The sequence below is a fragment of the Passer montanus genome, unplaced genomic scaffold (genome assembly GCF_014805655.1).
Source record: "Passer montanus isolate IOZ18808 unplaced genomic scaffold, ASM1480565v1 scaffold30, whole genome shotgun sequence".
NCBI lineage: Eukaryota > Metazoa > Chordata > Aves > Passeriformes > Passeridae > Passer > Passer montanus.
Genome location: NW_024367708.1, coordinates 1,906,050 through 1,922,811, shown reverse-complemented (window position 1 = coordinate 1,922,811; position 16,762 = coordinate 1,906,050). Strand labels below are relative to the sequence as shown.

The 16,762-nt window shown below is 34.5% G+C and overlaps 1 protein-coding gene across 6 annotated transcripts in view; it reads left to right on the top strand.

Moving 5' to 3' along the window:
- PCDH9 (protocadherin 9) overlaps positions 1-16,762 on the top strand; it is a 671,353-nt gene that overhangs the window by 174,180 nt on the left and 480,411 nt on the right. The window contains exon 3 of one of the 6 annotated variants that reach the window (XM_039714633.1): positions 4,601-5,963. The exons of the other annotated variants lie outside the window; for them this stretch is intronic. Within the exon in view, the coding sequence (XP_039570567.1) occupies positions 4,601-4,621 (21 nt within the window). The 3' untranslated portion in view covers positions 4,622-5,963. Of the gene's footprint in view, positions 1-4,600; positions 5,964-16,762 lie in introns of those variants that run through there. 6 annotated transcript variants of the gene reach the window in all.

Below are 16,762 nucleotides of genomic sequence, written 5' to 3'. Positions count from 1 at the left end.
GTCTTTTAAAATAGGCACAAATTCTTTTTCTGTTTAAAAGACATTTACTGTAATGGAAGCAGATAGAATGGTATTCACTGGTACTTCTACCAAATTATCAAGTATACAGTGGCAGAAAAGAAAACCAAGTCCGCTACAGTGACACAAAACAAAACAAAGTGCCCCTTTAACTAAAATGGTGAAATCTATCACATACATATTTCATTCCATGCACATTTCTATGTAATCTAATTGACTTAAATTTTCAAGATAAGATTATTTTAATGGTAAAAGAAGTGTATTTGTCTATATCAGACACAATTCATAACAAAAGAACACAGACCTAATATGAGATATAGGGAAAAAAGGTACAATATGTTGTTTAGCTTCACTATGCAAAACAGGAAGGTAGCATGTCTTGTGTAACATTAATAAGGTAATATGGGAAACCTAATTTTGCATAACCATAATGGGATATTTTATCTTTTGTTTTAATAGATGGGTGACATTTATTTTCCTTTGCTAAAGAGGGGAAAGTGTATTTGTTAGAATAGTTTTCAGTAAATGTATCAGTTGTTCATATGAAAATGTTTCTTGACTTCAGGGCGTGCTTTTTAACTGGTGACAATATTTAGAACAGAGGACTTCAAAAGGAAGGCTGGCAGACTTGAAAATGGAGCATAAACATCTTGGTGAAAACTTTTTGTAACTTTCTGTTGCAAAATAATGATCATTTAGGTAAATCTGCTCTGCCCCCTGGTCGGGGGGTCTCCTACGTCTTTTCACAATATGAATTGTCAAGAAGGAAGATAATACTAAGTGAGTTTTAGTAAAATAAAATTGGCAAAATATGGCTGAAAATACAGTATTTGTGCATCATTTGGGTATTTTTTTTCATTTAGGTAGTACTTAAAAATATAATGCAGTATTTTGCTACTAGGTGCCTGTCAAATGAAAGTTATTTCCTTTGGTGAAGGAATTGTAATCAATGGGAATTAAATATAAAAAATTTAAAATGTGAAGAACAATAAACATACCAATTATTCAGATTTGGTGTTTGTAAATATTCAAAGATTGGAAAAACACTCTCATATTCCTGTGAGACTAGCAGTATTCATGCTTTTTATTATCCCACATAATGTAGGATCCATTTTTTCTGGGCTTTTAAAATTGAATTCTTTACTGTTGCTAGCCAGCTTCTCTGCTTTTACTATTGAATGTCATACTACAATAGCATATTTATGCCTGCGTGTCCTCAGTACATGTCCTGTGGATTGAACTCAGCCTAAAACCAGTCTTGCACACTGACTATAAACCCTCAGACATATCTAAACCATGTGGTGACTGCAATGTGGATGTTCCAAAGACAACACAAATATGTAATCTGCATGGTGTTTTGTAGCATTGTGTGTGATATACCGGCTCAATTTGTGAGAGGTAGAACATTACCAATTTTTTGCTACTTTAATATTTTTTCCTAAAATAGAAAAAGAGAAAACAATTATAGGACTATGTTTTGTTAGTGAGGCATGCATATGAAAGTTCATGAAAATAGTCAGTGCCAAAGCAGTGTACAACAGGTCAGGTTGGAAGGGACATTCTAGCCTTTTGTGAGAAGGAGAACTTTGATGAGATTATCTGGCGGCCTGCCACAGATTGAAAACCTTCTGTGATGGAAGTTGTTGGGGAAGTGAAGGAGACAAAACATACCACGTTTTTGCGTGGTAGCTAGTCGCATCTCAGCTCAGTTGGGGCTGCCTTTCTTCTTTCAAGTGTATCTTCACAGTCTCTCTGTGGTGTCCAGTTTGTAAGCACTGTCTGAATTCAACTTCTCTTCAAGGCACGTACAGCTCCACAGCTGGCCCTACGAGCTGCTCTCTGTGCCCCCACACACCCAATATCTTAATTTACTTTGTAGTTACCCCCGAAACCTCACACAATTTAGCAGGTATTTTGCTGGCTACATAGGTAGGTACTTAAAGGTTTTTTTCCTGCCTCCATCCCCTCCAGCTTTGAGAATGTAATGAAATTTATAACAGTGGGAGGAATACCTGTTTGAGAATGCTGTTCAAAATCTGCCATCCTGCTTCTACCAAGTATCTCTCGCACTCTGTTTTTGCTTCAGTTTTCACTTAATAGATCTGATCTGAGAAGTTCTTTTATGCTTATGCCTGTCATTGTTTACCTGCACTGAAATCCTTCATATAGAATAAACTAGGTAAAGAAAAAACTAATGAATTAGAAAATAAATAGTATAAGAACAAAAATGGGAACAAGAATACTTTATCTCTTTGAGCAGCCAGGCGGCAGAAAGGAGAAAAATATGTTAAGTAAGCTGTGGAGAATAGGAAGTTTGAAAACTAAAGTGCCTCAATTTTAGAGACATTGCATATGTTTTCCAGCTGCAGGATGTGAAGCAAGATGTCAATAGCATAGCTGGAGGTTAAGATAGGGCTGGAAGACAATTGGGACACACATAATCAATTGTATAGCTGTCACAGCAAAAACGTATTTGGTTCTGCCTCTAGAAGTTTCACAGTTGCTCCAAACACATGCACAATGCTATATAGCTTACAACAATGGTTATACTAATTGACAATGGGTGACAAATCTAGTTGGCTAACCAGAATGGAGTGGAATACAATAGAGCATAAGACAATTACGCTGCAAAAGGAAAGCCCAAAGTCCTAATACTAAGATTTTATAGGAGATACTAAGATACTGGGGTAGTACTGGGATAATAGTAATTAGAACAGAGTAGTTATTCATTATTACACAGTCTCTCTCCAAGACAGCCCAGATGTCTCAAGAGAAAATGCCAACATATGAAGCAAAGAAAAGAACAAAATAATCAAACAGCCAGAGAAGGGAAAATCCACTAAGAGGGAACTTTTCTCCAAATTCTTTTCTAAATTATTGTCTTTTAAATAATGAAATATGGCACATAACCTCTCTTTCAAAACCTTTTAACAGTTAGTTAGCATAAAATTCCCAAGAATATCAAGAGTTGTAAGTGCCAAGTCTTTCTCTGAGTCTTGGTAAGGTCTTGACATCAGTGACATCCTGTGGCATTGAATTCCATAATCTAATTATGTGCTGCATTAAAAAGTATGTTCTTTTATCGGATTTGGAGCTGCTGCTTTTCACTTTCACTTAGTGTCCTTTTGTTCTTGAGTTATGAGACGAAAGACTACAGAAGCTCCTGATCTATTTTCTCTTTGCCACTTACCATTTTTATACTTTCATCATATCCCTCCTTATTCATCTTTTTTTTTCTTAAGGTTAACAATTCCATTTTTTTCAATCTTTTCATATGAAGGCTTGTCTATATGCCTAATTATCACAATCACTCTTTTCTGAATACCTTCTAATTCAGTAATATCTTTTTGTGATGGGGTGACCAGTACTTCACACTATTCCAGAGAAGGGAAAATTATTGATTCATATAATGACATATTTTCTTTCTTTCTTATTCTTCACCTCATTTCTTCTGCATCTGAAAATTTTATGTGCTTTTTTGACTGCAGCTGCTCATCAAGCAGGGCTCTTCATTGAGCCATCTGCAGCAAGACCCAGGTGTTTTTCCTAAGATAGTGCTACTAATTGAGATCTCTGATAAAACAAATAATCTATCTGTTACAGATTTAAGTTTCTTTGCTTTGTTTTTGTTTTTGGATTTTTGGTTTTGGTTGTTTGGTGATTTGTTGTTTTGTTTTGGTGGGGGTTTTGTTTGTTTTTTCAATAAATTATTATCACATATCGTAAGATGGTTGCCCATCTCCCTGAGTGATTTTTTTCTCAGGTTTCCTGTCTTATTTAGACTTGGTTAACATGATTTCTTTGTTATTTGTAAATTTTGCCAAATTGCTGTTCACTTTTTTTTAACATTATTTAATACATTTTGAACACTTGTTCCTTGTATGGTGCCTCAAAACATCCTGCTCTTGAGGTTTTGCTATAGTGAAAATTGACAGTATGTCTGCTTTTTTTTTTTTTTTTTTTTTTTTTAATCTTTGAGAAAGGTTTTGCTTCATTTTGCATCCTATCACAAAATTACTTAGTGTCTGACTGAGATGGAGACTGAATCTCTTGAGAGGAACACTGTTCTCACCACATTTATTCAATTACACTAACAAGGTTAAGGGCCAAGTTGCCTTTGCAATTAAAGCTAAATATTTGAGAAACAACTATCCTGTTTGCAACCACAAATATGGAAATTAAGGACAGAGAATGGAAAAGTAATTAATTCATCATGTTGGGCAGACACATTCAAAATCAAGATGGGAGCGAAATTCTAACACAACAGTCATTAGAATTGTCTTGGTGATAATCCTAAAAACCAGGAATATAATCAGTCCAAATACGCAGGAGCATATGAGTCTACTTCTTACACCTCAGACTTTGTGAAAATAAGGAAAAACCAAACTAGCTGTATGGTCTAGGCAGCTGTTAATATTCAAGACTTTCTTTCACAATCTAATATGAACCAAGATATTTTAATATTTGAAATATCTAAAGTTCTTGTTGGAAAGGGGAAGGGCAGACTTATTTTGAGGCTTTTTACATCCTGACCTCCCCTAGGCCTGCTTATTTCCTGGTATCTCTCTCTCTTTCTCTCAAGTGTTCTCCATCCTCTCCCTGAGAGAGTCTATGTGTGCTTCACCAACCCTGACTGCCTACAGTATGCAACAGACCTCACCACCTTTCTTCACCAAGAAGATTGCTTGCACAGAGAAGGCTCCTCAGACTGCTTGGGACACCTTGCACAGATGCATGCCACTGCCTTGAACTCAGAATGGACACTAAAAGAGATCCTGAACATATTGGTGGGAAATGTGATCAGACACCTGCAACTCAGACCCTACCTGTTTGGTAAAGGAACTATAAGGAAAGCTAGAACTTCTTGTGATATTCCAATAGTTTTATCTGACATAAATCCTGTATTTTCCATACCGTAGTCCACTCAACCCTAATCCAAACTATTTTGGGTGGAGCAGAGGTTGACACCAGTTAACAAGTGACAAAAGGTATCAAGTATTTAATTTGTGAACAAACCTATGAAAATGCTAGTAACTCCTCAATAACTAGTGCTGGTGCCTGATAAAATGAGAGGACAGAACATGAAATATAATCTATGGCTATCTGTGGACCAATTATACATACATATCTATACATAAATATGCACACATATATATCTCTGTGTATGAGAGTATTTATACCACATATATTCTTTTTCCTTTAGCAAGCTAATTTGATACAGTAAAACACAGGATGTAGAATTATAAGACAGTAAGACTTGCCACTGTGAACTTTTTGTTCATTCATAGCAACACAAAAATTACCAGTATAAGATAGCACAATTGAAAATTTAGAGTTTCTCATTTGAAGGAAGAATAGGAAGAAAACTCAGTGCTCTCACTTATTTTAGAAGGTTCTGAAATACCACAGGGCTTGTGAAGCATGAGAGTGACAGAGATAGACCATAAATTGTACAGTCACACCTATTAGTGTATTATTAATGACACTTTTGCATCGAATGTAAGAACAGAAACTATACTGTGTGTCATTTAGTTAATTTAGAGGAAAAAATGTATACCAAAAATATGAGCTCACTGCAACAATTCAAAGCTGAATGCTTTTCACAATAGATTTGCAAAATAAGCAGCCACCTAATAAAAAGTTTTGTCAGATTTTACAGTTTGCCCACCAAACCTAAGAAAATAGCATTAAATGATTGGTGGCAGCATTTTGTGGAAACAATACATATGGAAAAGAGTGACAATTATGTGCTGGTGCTGGCTTCATACTGAAAATATCTGTGCTTTGCAATTGCTGTGGAGTAATATATCTCTTGAAATGTGTGTGCATTCAATAGTGTTAAGAGATAAATATATGCCTTTTCAATGGTGCTTTTTAATTTGGGACAATGTCACAGAATACTTTTCAACACATCTAGGAAGCTGTTACTCACTAAGCAAAGACTGTATCCCACTATTTTTCATGTAAACCCATAATGATAAAATATATCAATGAATAAGTATTTAAATGCTGTCTGAAATAAACCTGTTTTGCTATAACATTTCAGGGAAGAATCTGTACTTCTTTCATTTCAGGATTTTTTTCTTTTTTTCTCTAGAACCTATATAAGTATTTATTTTAATATATTCTGATTTTCCCATTTTCAGACAGGCTTCTTGGTTCTCTACTTTCCTTAAAAGGCTGTGCATTCTCCTTTGTTCCCCAGTGTAGCAGGATATCAGAACTCATAGAAGATACTGCATTTTTCAAATAGAATGTTTAAATACTTTCCATCCTTCTATGATGTTAGTCCCAAATAATGACTTCTTTCTGGAGAGTGGTATCAATAGTTATTACTTTGATGCACAGGATAGTAAGTGAAATATTACAGTGGGAATAACCTGTTAAGGATGATATTGGTTAAAATACTTGTTTATTTGGAAAATCCAGTTTCATCCTGAAATCTTTAACATGAAAAACATCAAGTTTGAATTACAGGAGTTTGTGTAACTACTGGGAGCAGGATTAGGTGGTGTTTTGGTACCTCTGCCTTTCAATTTCTTAAATACCAAAATGTAATTATGATTTTTTTTTTCCTTTAGGCTAAATAAACTAATAAAATTTTGAGGCACAAAGAGTAACCTTTCTGAATTTAGGGGTTTCCCCCCCATTTTTTTTTTAATCTGAAGTTTACAGCCATAGGTGTATATGTGTATAGTATTCAGCTGTCCTGTACTTGATCAAGAACTTGATTAAGGAACAATTTTGTGCTGCCCTTACTGGTATTTTTCCACATGTATACAATCACAGAGACATAAATATATGCAATTTTTCTATTTAGTTCTTACAGTATCACTTAAAAAACATAACAGTTAAAACCAACAGGAATTCTGATTTTATTAAAGAGGAACTCAGACTTCATCCAAGTAAGACACAGATACTGTTGAAAATCTATTTTTATGAATACTCTCAAATCACTTGGTATTTCCTTTTTTTTTGTTTTGTTTTGTTTCAGTTTGGGTTTTTTTTGTTTTGTTTTCTTTATGACAGAACTCTATTTTTCAAAGACATTGACTTTTTCTGGACACTTTTAATTATACTTTTCTATGTAAGACAAAACGTGATCCTTAAACCATCCAGTCAAATCTCCCAGAGCAGAATTATATACGGTTCCCAGAAGAAAACAGCTGAAAACATTAAAGCTAGATGGACAGATACGTTAATTATTGCATTAACTTCATTTTTTTTTTCCATACCAATGTGACTTTGGAAAATGGAGAATTTATCAAATCAAAGTATTTGACAGGTAACATACAAGGTATCATGTCATTTCTCTGTTAGACAAGAAAATGCTCTTCTAGCTGAATCTTAATAAAAGAAACTTCTGTTTTCATACTTACAAAGATTTCACAAAATGCTTGGATTTTGCCTAAGCACAAGATGTCTACATTATTTCCTTCCATATTAAGTATTCCTTTAAGTATATTAGTCTATCATTAACAGCCTGTAAACATCAGCAGGTATGTGAATGCTGTCCATTCATAGAACTTGACTGTTGACTTTTGAAAACATAACTTTCAGAGTGCCTCCTTTGAATTTTCCCAATTGATATGGAACCCAAGGCTGAATCAGTGGAAATACTTAATCTTTTCCTTCCTATCAAAATTAAATACAGTATTGCAAACTTTTGTGTTATATTCTCAAGCTCTTACTGACCATTTACTGTAAAACCATATCAAAAATAAACGTAAATAAAATGCAAAATGTTCTCTAGCCTGAAGAGTTCTATGTTGTACTTCTGTAAAAGCTTGATTCTACTGAATGAATAATATTTTTGTTTTAAAGGCAAGTCTTTAGTAGCCAACTTAATAGTAGTTGTCATTTAAAAGAAATCGTAGCTGTGACAGCTTCAGTCATTGACTTGTTTTTAGATGTTCATCTGGTTTTTGTTAAATTTCAGATTTTATTGATTTTGAACAGTGAAATCAGATTGGCCTTTAACTTTTAGGTTTCAATTCATATTCCATTAAGCGGGTATAACATAGTTCTGTTCATGCAATATTAAGTTAGGGCTGCAGGAGACAGGGGGAGAATAAAATCACCAAAGAGACAAGCAATGAAGTTTATACTGTCTTTTTCTTTAAAATTTAAACAACATATCAGTTCAATTAGCTTCTTTTTATAGCTTTAAAACTATGTGTTCAAGGTACTGATTTTTTTTTCCCAGGCTAGTTTTAGGGAAGCAATTAAGGATGTAAAGTACAGACAGAAGTGTTGATCATAGTTACATCATAGCTTGCTCTTACACAATACACTCTTTCTCACCATAAGACAAAAAAAACCCAAACCACCACCCCCACCCCCAAAAGACAGAGTACTTATTTTAAAAAAAAGAGACAACTGGTAAAAAATCTTGTTAATCCTGTGCCTAACTGTAAAAGAATTTTAATGCAGCAGTAGCTAGTTTGCATGCGAACTTCTCTGAACTGCCTGGTAAATTTTAGGCAAATGTTTGAAGTTTTTTTTCATAACATTTACTGAGATATATGAGATTTAAAGTAGAGTATGTTATGTAAATTCTTCCCACCTCTCAGGATTTGGTAGATCCAAGCAAGTAGGCCTATCATGAATGTCAGTCAGTATGCCTTAATACAGATTCAGTTTGAAATACTTCTTGTACTGAAAACGTAGTTGGACGTGTCTTGTGTCGTTCCATGTCCTGTGCTTCTCCTTAGAAGATCAGATCATAGCAATTGCTGTGGGAAAACCGATCTGATTGGGATGGACAAAAAATTTTGCATTGAGTAAAACTAGTCCACTTATTTTAATTGAACTTTATAGATATTATATATATTAATTAATAGTAACTGTTATATATATAGGGTTTTTTAATTTTAGTGAACTACATGTGGAAATGCCTGACTTCCTTGAAAGCAATTCTTTGAATGTCTGTGTCAGCTAAAGATTTTCTTGTACACTCAAAATCAATTTGTGGTCTTTAGATTATGTTTGTGAGATCATCAACATGTATCCTGCTAATGGAAATCCAAGATAAAATTTAATCCTATATTTAAGACTGTATCAGAGTATTTTCCCTACTCTTGATACATAACTCACGTATTTTTTATGCTATGGACAATTCATATTCAACTACACATTGTTTTCATCTTGCCTCTCTAAGTTTTATCAAAATTGCATACATTCATTTTGCAACTGAGACAGAAAATATTTTCTTATTTTTCTGTCTCTCATCGCCCTATCTCATTTACAATTCTTTAAATAAATAATTTGATAGTTGATTCATATGTTGCTTAAGCCTTTTATTATGGCTTGGTTGAAGGGGAGGCTTTCAGAAGCTAAGTTTGAACACCTGGCTAGCAGCTCTCATTATGTTGAATTCAGATGCATAATTTATGGCCATATATTAGTTGTGATATATAGAAACAAATAGTTTAACATTGTCCTGAAACAAAAAGAATTTAGTAATTTCGTAGATGACTGAGTTTGTGTGTGAGAGATGATAAACGAAACAAAATCAACAATATGCCAGGAAATCCTTCAGATATTTACAGTATAAGCTTTTCTGTGTCCCAGGAGATCAAAAGAAAAGTATGTGGGTGTTGCACTTACCTACTTCTCATCTTGAGGCTTACCAAAGTGGTTGTCAGTGGAAGATCTGTATTGAGCCAATCAGGCATCCAGTATGAAGCAAAATGCATGATCTTTGTCCCCTTGGTAACAGTTGTGTTTAGCAGAACGCAAAATGTGTTGCTCTAAATCATTGCTCTAATTGGCACCTTTGTTGACAGTCTCAAAAGAAAGGTCAAGATGTGGTTAGGCGTGGGACTGATGTACTGTCTTACTCACAGCTGCAGCCTCCTTGGCTGAATGCAGCAATTTATTGAGCAGGCATTTGCTTTTTAAAGTCTATGGATATTTTAGCAAATTCAATGAGTAAATACTATTTGAATTTAATCTTCTTTAATTTTTTTTTCTTTTATGCTTTGCTACAGATAGTGTGATTACTGCATTAAATCTAGGTGAGAAAAAAATGAAAGTGAGATGCCAAGCCAGTGCAAAAATACCTGTAACCCAGTCACTTAATAAATTTGCTTACTGTTGCCAGGAACTGCTTTACGCAGTGGAATATTAATACCACCTAGGCCAAGCTACGTTGGGTGCTTGAAAAAAGCATATATTAGAACACCTGAGTTTAAAAATGTCTATTCCATATATAGTCATATTCTATGAGATGTAGGCACTCAAAGAGGGTGATTCAGAGCCCTAAATTAGTTGACTAAAGTTAGACAGTGTGAATACCTCCTACAGTAACAATATGTTGTAGAGGGACAGAAAGCAGGCAAGTGAAGACAGAAAGGGAGGAATTGAGTGATAAGGACAATAAATGAAGTCTGTAGTGAACTCTAGAAACTATTAGAAACCATTAGGAGTTTTTAACAAAAGGAATACAAGTTTTCTTTAGAGCACATGCTCCAAACCAAGAAGCATCTTCATAGGTAACTGTAACAATAGGTATGACGCTTTCAGCTGTGGCTACCTGTACATCCATTTGTTGTATCTGCATTGCAATTGTTTCTGCAGTCCCCACTCAGTACTGGAGGATTAAACTATAGATATAAATAATTCCTTCTTCAAAGAGCTTACAATAAAAACAGGATTCATAGGTGAAGAATAAGAAGGAAAAGGGGAGAAGAAAGAATTAAATTACCTGCTCAAGGTCGTGAAGGATAGTAATTCTTTCTTACTATAACATGGACTACAATCTATAAACCTTTACAATTTCCATATGTGAAAAGCTTTATAATACACAACTTTTAGAAATTACTTTGTTTTAAAATCTTTGCCTTTACTAAAAGAGAAAATATTTATACTCATGAGTAATGGTACCACAGTAAACAGTCTCATTTACATTTATAAGGGTTGGGTAGAGTTCTTGAAAACATAGTCCTTTCACCGTATTTATGGGTTTTATTGTGTTTTATTGTATTCCCTCTTTTATTAAAATAATTAATTTAGTCTGTAGCTACCTTTTTAAAGAGAAATCAAGAATACTGCATTCATCTGTCTGTAAATATATTAGCTCATTATTCACTGTAGAAGTGGATGACAAATCTAAATTTTTCATCCTCAAAATCGAAGGTTACTAAAAGACAACATCCTGCAAGTCCCAGACTTTTTTTTTAATTGCTATTTAACATCTACTTAGAAGACTTTTAGGCATTTAATGGGATTGCTACAAAACTTTCTTGTCATGCATGGACATTTATATGCACACATACTAATGCTTTGCACCTATCCTTTTACCTATTTACTTATCCATCCATTACCTTGTTTTGTGTAGGATAAAAACATTTGACATGTAATCATCTGAGATCTAGGTACCTCTGAGAAATTTTCTATTAGAAACTGTCACTATTGGGCATGTTAAAGTAAGTGCACAATTAAAAAATAAGTATAATTGCTTGCAAAGAAATGGAAGGCAAATTCTTCTGTTAAAATCAGAAAAGCTGTTATTTCTCTTGCCGTCCTGTTTGATGGACTTGCAGTTTGCTGACTCATTGTAAATTGACTCTGTTGATACAGTTTTGAAAGTTCAGATGCTTAGTTTTGGTAAAGCTAATACATGAGTCACCAGCTGTAGATTCAGGATCTCTAGTTGTAGTAACTAACAGTACAGATGGTCTGATATCAATCTATTTCTAGTGGCCCTTTTTACAAAAGTATACTATATTGGTCTAGAGCAATATTTCTTGATCATATGTGGATTTCTTAAATTGTATGGTATTTTTAATTTGGAGTTAGATTTGACCTGGGCCACCTGTTTAAGACATTATATATATATATAGTATTGTTGAAGACATTATATATATATCATTGTATATATTATATTGTGGATGAAATGCCAATGCCAGCTATTATAAGTCTGTTTGATCTTAATGTATAGAAGGCTTCAGCTGTATCCCTGTTTGTTGGCAGAGAAATACTAATTTCATCTTGCATTCTTTTATTTGCTAACATTCAAGAGAAGTATTTAGGCATGTTGTCTTCTGCCCAAAAATATTGAAATTCATTTATATGGCCATTTATCGTATTCAACAAGAACATAGTTTTTTTATTAGCTACAGAAAATCTCAGTCTGTAATCGATGCCTAATGGCTATAGTTTTCTTTAAATGGGCTCATAAATTTTGTCTCTTAATAAAAAGAAAGTAAACTGTTGCAGTGTCATGTATTTAGCTATGCAAGCTTTATAACTGCTAATTACTGAGATATTTACAGTTCTAGAAAAAATCCTAGATGTTAAAGAATTAGAAAAAAATAAGATTTGCTTCTTATTGTATCTATCAATTTATAGTTCTTCCCTTGTATAACTTTCCATACTTTCTTGGGTCATTTCAATAGATTGTTCAGGTATATTGGATTAAGAATATATCCTTGGGTTACAACTACTGCAATCAGACATAACTCTATTTGTTCTTGAGTAAAGAGATAAGCCCTTTCATGAGACCACTATCAAATTTCTCTTTACTGTGCAGCAGGAGCCAGACACTGAATATATCTGTAGCATGGGACATATCAGCCCTGCAAATATCGTGGAGCACATTCCCAACATGATGCAAATTTTGTATTTTGGCAACAGAAAGACAATTTCCTATACTCCTCTTGTTGATGTCCTGATAAACCTAGACAGGAAATAGGACACATGGACCAGGCAGCACATGGAGTCATGTTCTAAGTTAGATTCAGTTGGAACATTCTGAGCTACTTATGCTGTTCTTGATTTTCTGCTCTCTTACAACATCCACACTAAACATATTTATTTTGCTTGCTTATGTACACATTTTTGCTTAAAAGTGTTAACATTTTTTGTATGTCTGAATTACAAAGCAGCATATACCTCAAAAATGGCAAAAGTAATAGGCTTCACTTAGTAGCTGAAACTGTGTCAAATCTCCCTTTAAATCTGAATCTGTCTTCCTTCCCACCACCAAAGGTGATTTGAAAATAAAGAAGAAAACTACTTACAAAACAAAAGTGGTTGTTTTATTATAATGAAAGAAAAAAAACCCAAAACAACAACAACAAAAAAACCAAACAAAAAACAAACAAACAAAAAACCCACCAAAACAAAACAAGTGGTTTGCCTGTTACCAGAATAATTAAAAGCTGGTTGTGGTTTAACCCCAGTGGGCAGCTCAGCTCCACACAGTCACTTGATCGCTCCCCCATAGTGGGATGGGGGAAGTGAATCAGAAGGGTTAAAGTGAGAAAACTCATAGATTTGGGATAAATTCAGTTTCATTAAAACATTTGCAAAATTAAACATTTTAAACATATTTTTAAAAAATAAACATTTACAAAATTAAAAAAAAAAAAAACACAACCCAAAACAAACAAACCAAAAAACAAAAACCAAACCACAAAACAAGGAACTCATTTACCATGTGTTTGGCAGGTGTTTGGCCATCTCCAGGCAAGCAGGGCTCCATCATGTGTCACATGGGACTTCGAAAAACAAATGCCATCACTCTGAATGTCCCCCTTTCCTTCTTCTACCCCCAGCTTTATGTGCTGAGCATGACATCATCTTTTATGGAAGAGCCCTTCAGTCAGTTTGGGGTCAACTGTCCCAGCTTTTTCTGTACCTCCAGCCTCACTGGTGGCGTGAGAAGCAGAGGTCTTGAGGCTGTGCAAGCACTGCTTAGAAATATGTAAGACATGGGTGTTATCAACAGTGGTTTGGTCAGAAATCCAGAACATAGTACCATACAGTCTACTGTGAAGACAACTAACTCTATCCCAGCCAAAACACATACAAAATTAAATTCAGGATATTAATTATCTCATTTATTTCTTGAACCCAATGTATTCTTCATATAAATACATGGCATAATATTTCCAAAACTAGTTTCTGTTCTTGGATCCAGTGATGTTCACTTCAGGAGAGATCACTGTCTAAGTTATTATTGTCATGGAATGAAAGAAAACCCTTTTTTTTCATATTTTTTTCCTTCACATTTTGAATAAAAAACCTAAATTTCCCTGAAAGTAGGTAGTTTCTGTTGTAAACTGTGACTGCTTGTCTGGGACTGTAATATATTTTCTTGGGTCACTTAAAGAAAGATAGGGTTAAATATAGTGTAGCTCAGCTTTGGCTTTTGTAATTTTTTACTGTTACTAAGTTAATCTCACTGCTTGTGTTTCCATGCAACCATATGTTTATGTGAAGTCACATTTCACTTTTTGATGAATAAAGTCCGTCTAATCTCCTTTCACATCAGTTGTAGGACTCATAAGTGAGGTGCAAGTGTCATGTAGTTAGACCAAGAATATCATATATTTAGAACTTATCAGCATAATTAAGTGTTTTGTTTCATTATTCAGAACTTATCAGCCCAATTGTGTGGTTTTTTTTGTCATTAGCTTTCCTTTATAGTGTTTACTTGCTGAGAATTTTCTTCCTGGCTTTCTGGAAGAATGCCAGACTCCAAGGAAGTTTCTCTTCCTCTTCCTTTTTACCTTCTTATTCAAATGCTCTTGTGTATTCAGCAAGAGGATGCCAGCTGCATGAATTCAAACAGCAGAGAGTACAGGAGAAGACAATTTTAGCACAGATCACTGCTTTCTGTAGTTTTGCACATTGCTTATTGGAACCTGTTGTTCATGTGCTGGCTAACATAGGAACATGTGGTGGTGTGAGATGGATAGCAATTGAACACCAACATTTTAGGATTCTGGAAAAAAAGCATGCCATGTGTTTTTCTTTTGTTTGACAATGTGAGGAAGGGCAGTTTTCTGGCCACTTTAACAACTATTTGCAACCACTTTGTTTAGTGTCTGAGGAAATACATAGTGCAGCTCAACTATGCTGTGAAAGCCTTTCAGAGTTAGTGTTGAGCTGTCCTGCCTTATGTAAGCCAAATGTTTTCGAAATGGAACCACTTGCTGAGATCTTGTCTCTGGAGAGATGTGCCAGGACAGGGGCATATTGGTTTTGACTTAAGAACTTGTAACCATTTTTCCTAGCCAGATTAAATATTACTAATGACAGCAGTTCTACAGGGAAACACAAGAGAACATTCTGTAGATACCTGTACAGCGGGGAGAGAATATATCTTCTCCATGCCTGTTGTTTTCAAAGACTAGTCTTAGAAAAGTAAAGGACAGGAGAAAAATAAATTATTAATACTGCTCATGAAATTTTAAAAGAACAAACATATCTTGAAATATAGTAGCAGGAAGATGATAAACCCACACCCTTTCCACTTTTTTCCAGCAGTGGACATGTTTGTGCAACAGCACTCAAGCACAGCTTCTTACTGCAGGTGCTTTTACCATTTTGGGAGTTCACTGCCCTTGTTTTGTTAGCCTCAGCAGTTTGAAAGTGTTGGCTCACCCGCAGTGCTTGCAAATATATCACTGTCCATGCTGCCTTTGCTTTTTGTATTTACTGGTGTCTTATGCTTCAGGGTTTCCGATGCCCTTGAGAAGCTGTGATCATTTTTTACATCTGAAAGAGTGCCAATTCATTTATTAAGACAGAGTCTGCAAGGCCCATATAAATTTATTCTATCTAACATTTAATAAAACATTAAATTAAAAATGTGACTTCTGCAGTGACATACTCAGCATTATCCTTCCAAGGTTTATATTTGAGCGTTGCAGGGCCCCACCTCTCCAGAAGGTAACGTGCTATCAATCTAGCACTGAGGTGACAAGGCCACTGATGTTTTTCTGTGGTGGTTATTTAATAATTAATTTTTCATTGCTAGTCTGTTCAATAAATGGATTGCAACATTTAAGACCAGTTTAATAGGTTTACAGGTCCCTTATAAATTCCAACAATGATAATAGTTAATAGGAGAATAATGAATTTGAGCTCAAAGATCTCAAGATCAATCAAGCAAATTAAATCTGGCCTAGGCTGTGGCTGCTGAAGTGGTTTTCTTGTTTGTTTGCCTGTTTGATTGAGGATTTTTTTCTCTCTATAAAGTATACCCTGTGTGGATTACTCTGTCTGATGTTTTGTTGAATTTCTTAGTGTTTCATTTGTCATATTAATTTAAATCTTTAATCTGAAGATGTGGAATGCATATGAAGTGGCACATTAAATCAATATTATGTTGCAAACGATGTCTCCAAAGAGGATGCCATTGTGTAGGGGAATGCAATAATAGGAATAATAAAAAGGAAGTGTATCTTGACCTTTCCACATATGTTAGTGTGATGCTGTTCAATTAAAAAAAAAAATAAAACAACACATAACATCTGTAAAGGCAAAAGTTTCACTGGACTTTATCCCATACTCAAAATGCAAAGTAAAAAAAAGTCCAGATAGGTAAGCCTTGCCAGGTACCATGAGAATTTGAAAGCATCAGCCCTACAAAGAAAGTGTATTGCTTAGCAGGGGTTTGCATGGCATTTAAAATAGATGGTTCTTGGTCTCATTAGAGTTCATGGTATTCAGAGGAAACCTCATTAAGAAAGTTAATAAAGGAGAAATGTACATTTGGTTTATCTTCTTGTATTATGTCTCACCCAGAGCCTGATTTTTCACTTTTCTTCAAACTTTTCTGTATAGTCACTTGAACTGGGGTGATTCTGTCATTTCACAGCCATTTCTCTTTATTATTGCACACACTGGAAAGAGATTCAAAGCACTGTTATTTATTCCTGGCTCTGAAATTATCTTACTGAGTATCCATTCACTTCATTACCCATTTTGTACATTTGTAAAATCCAAA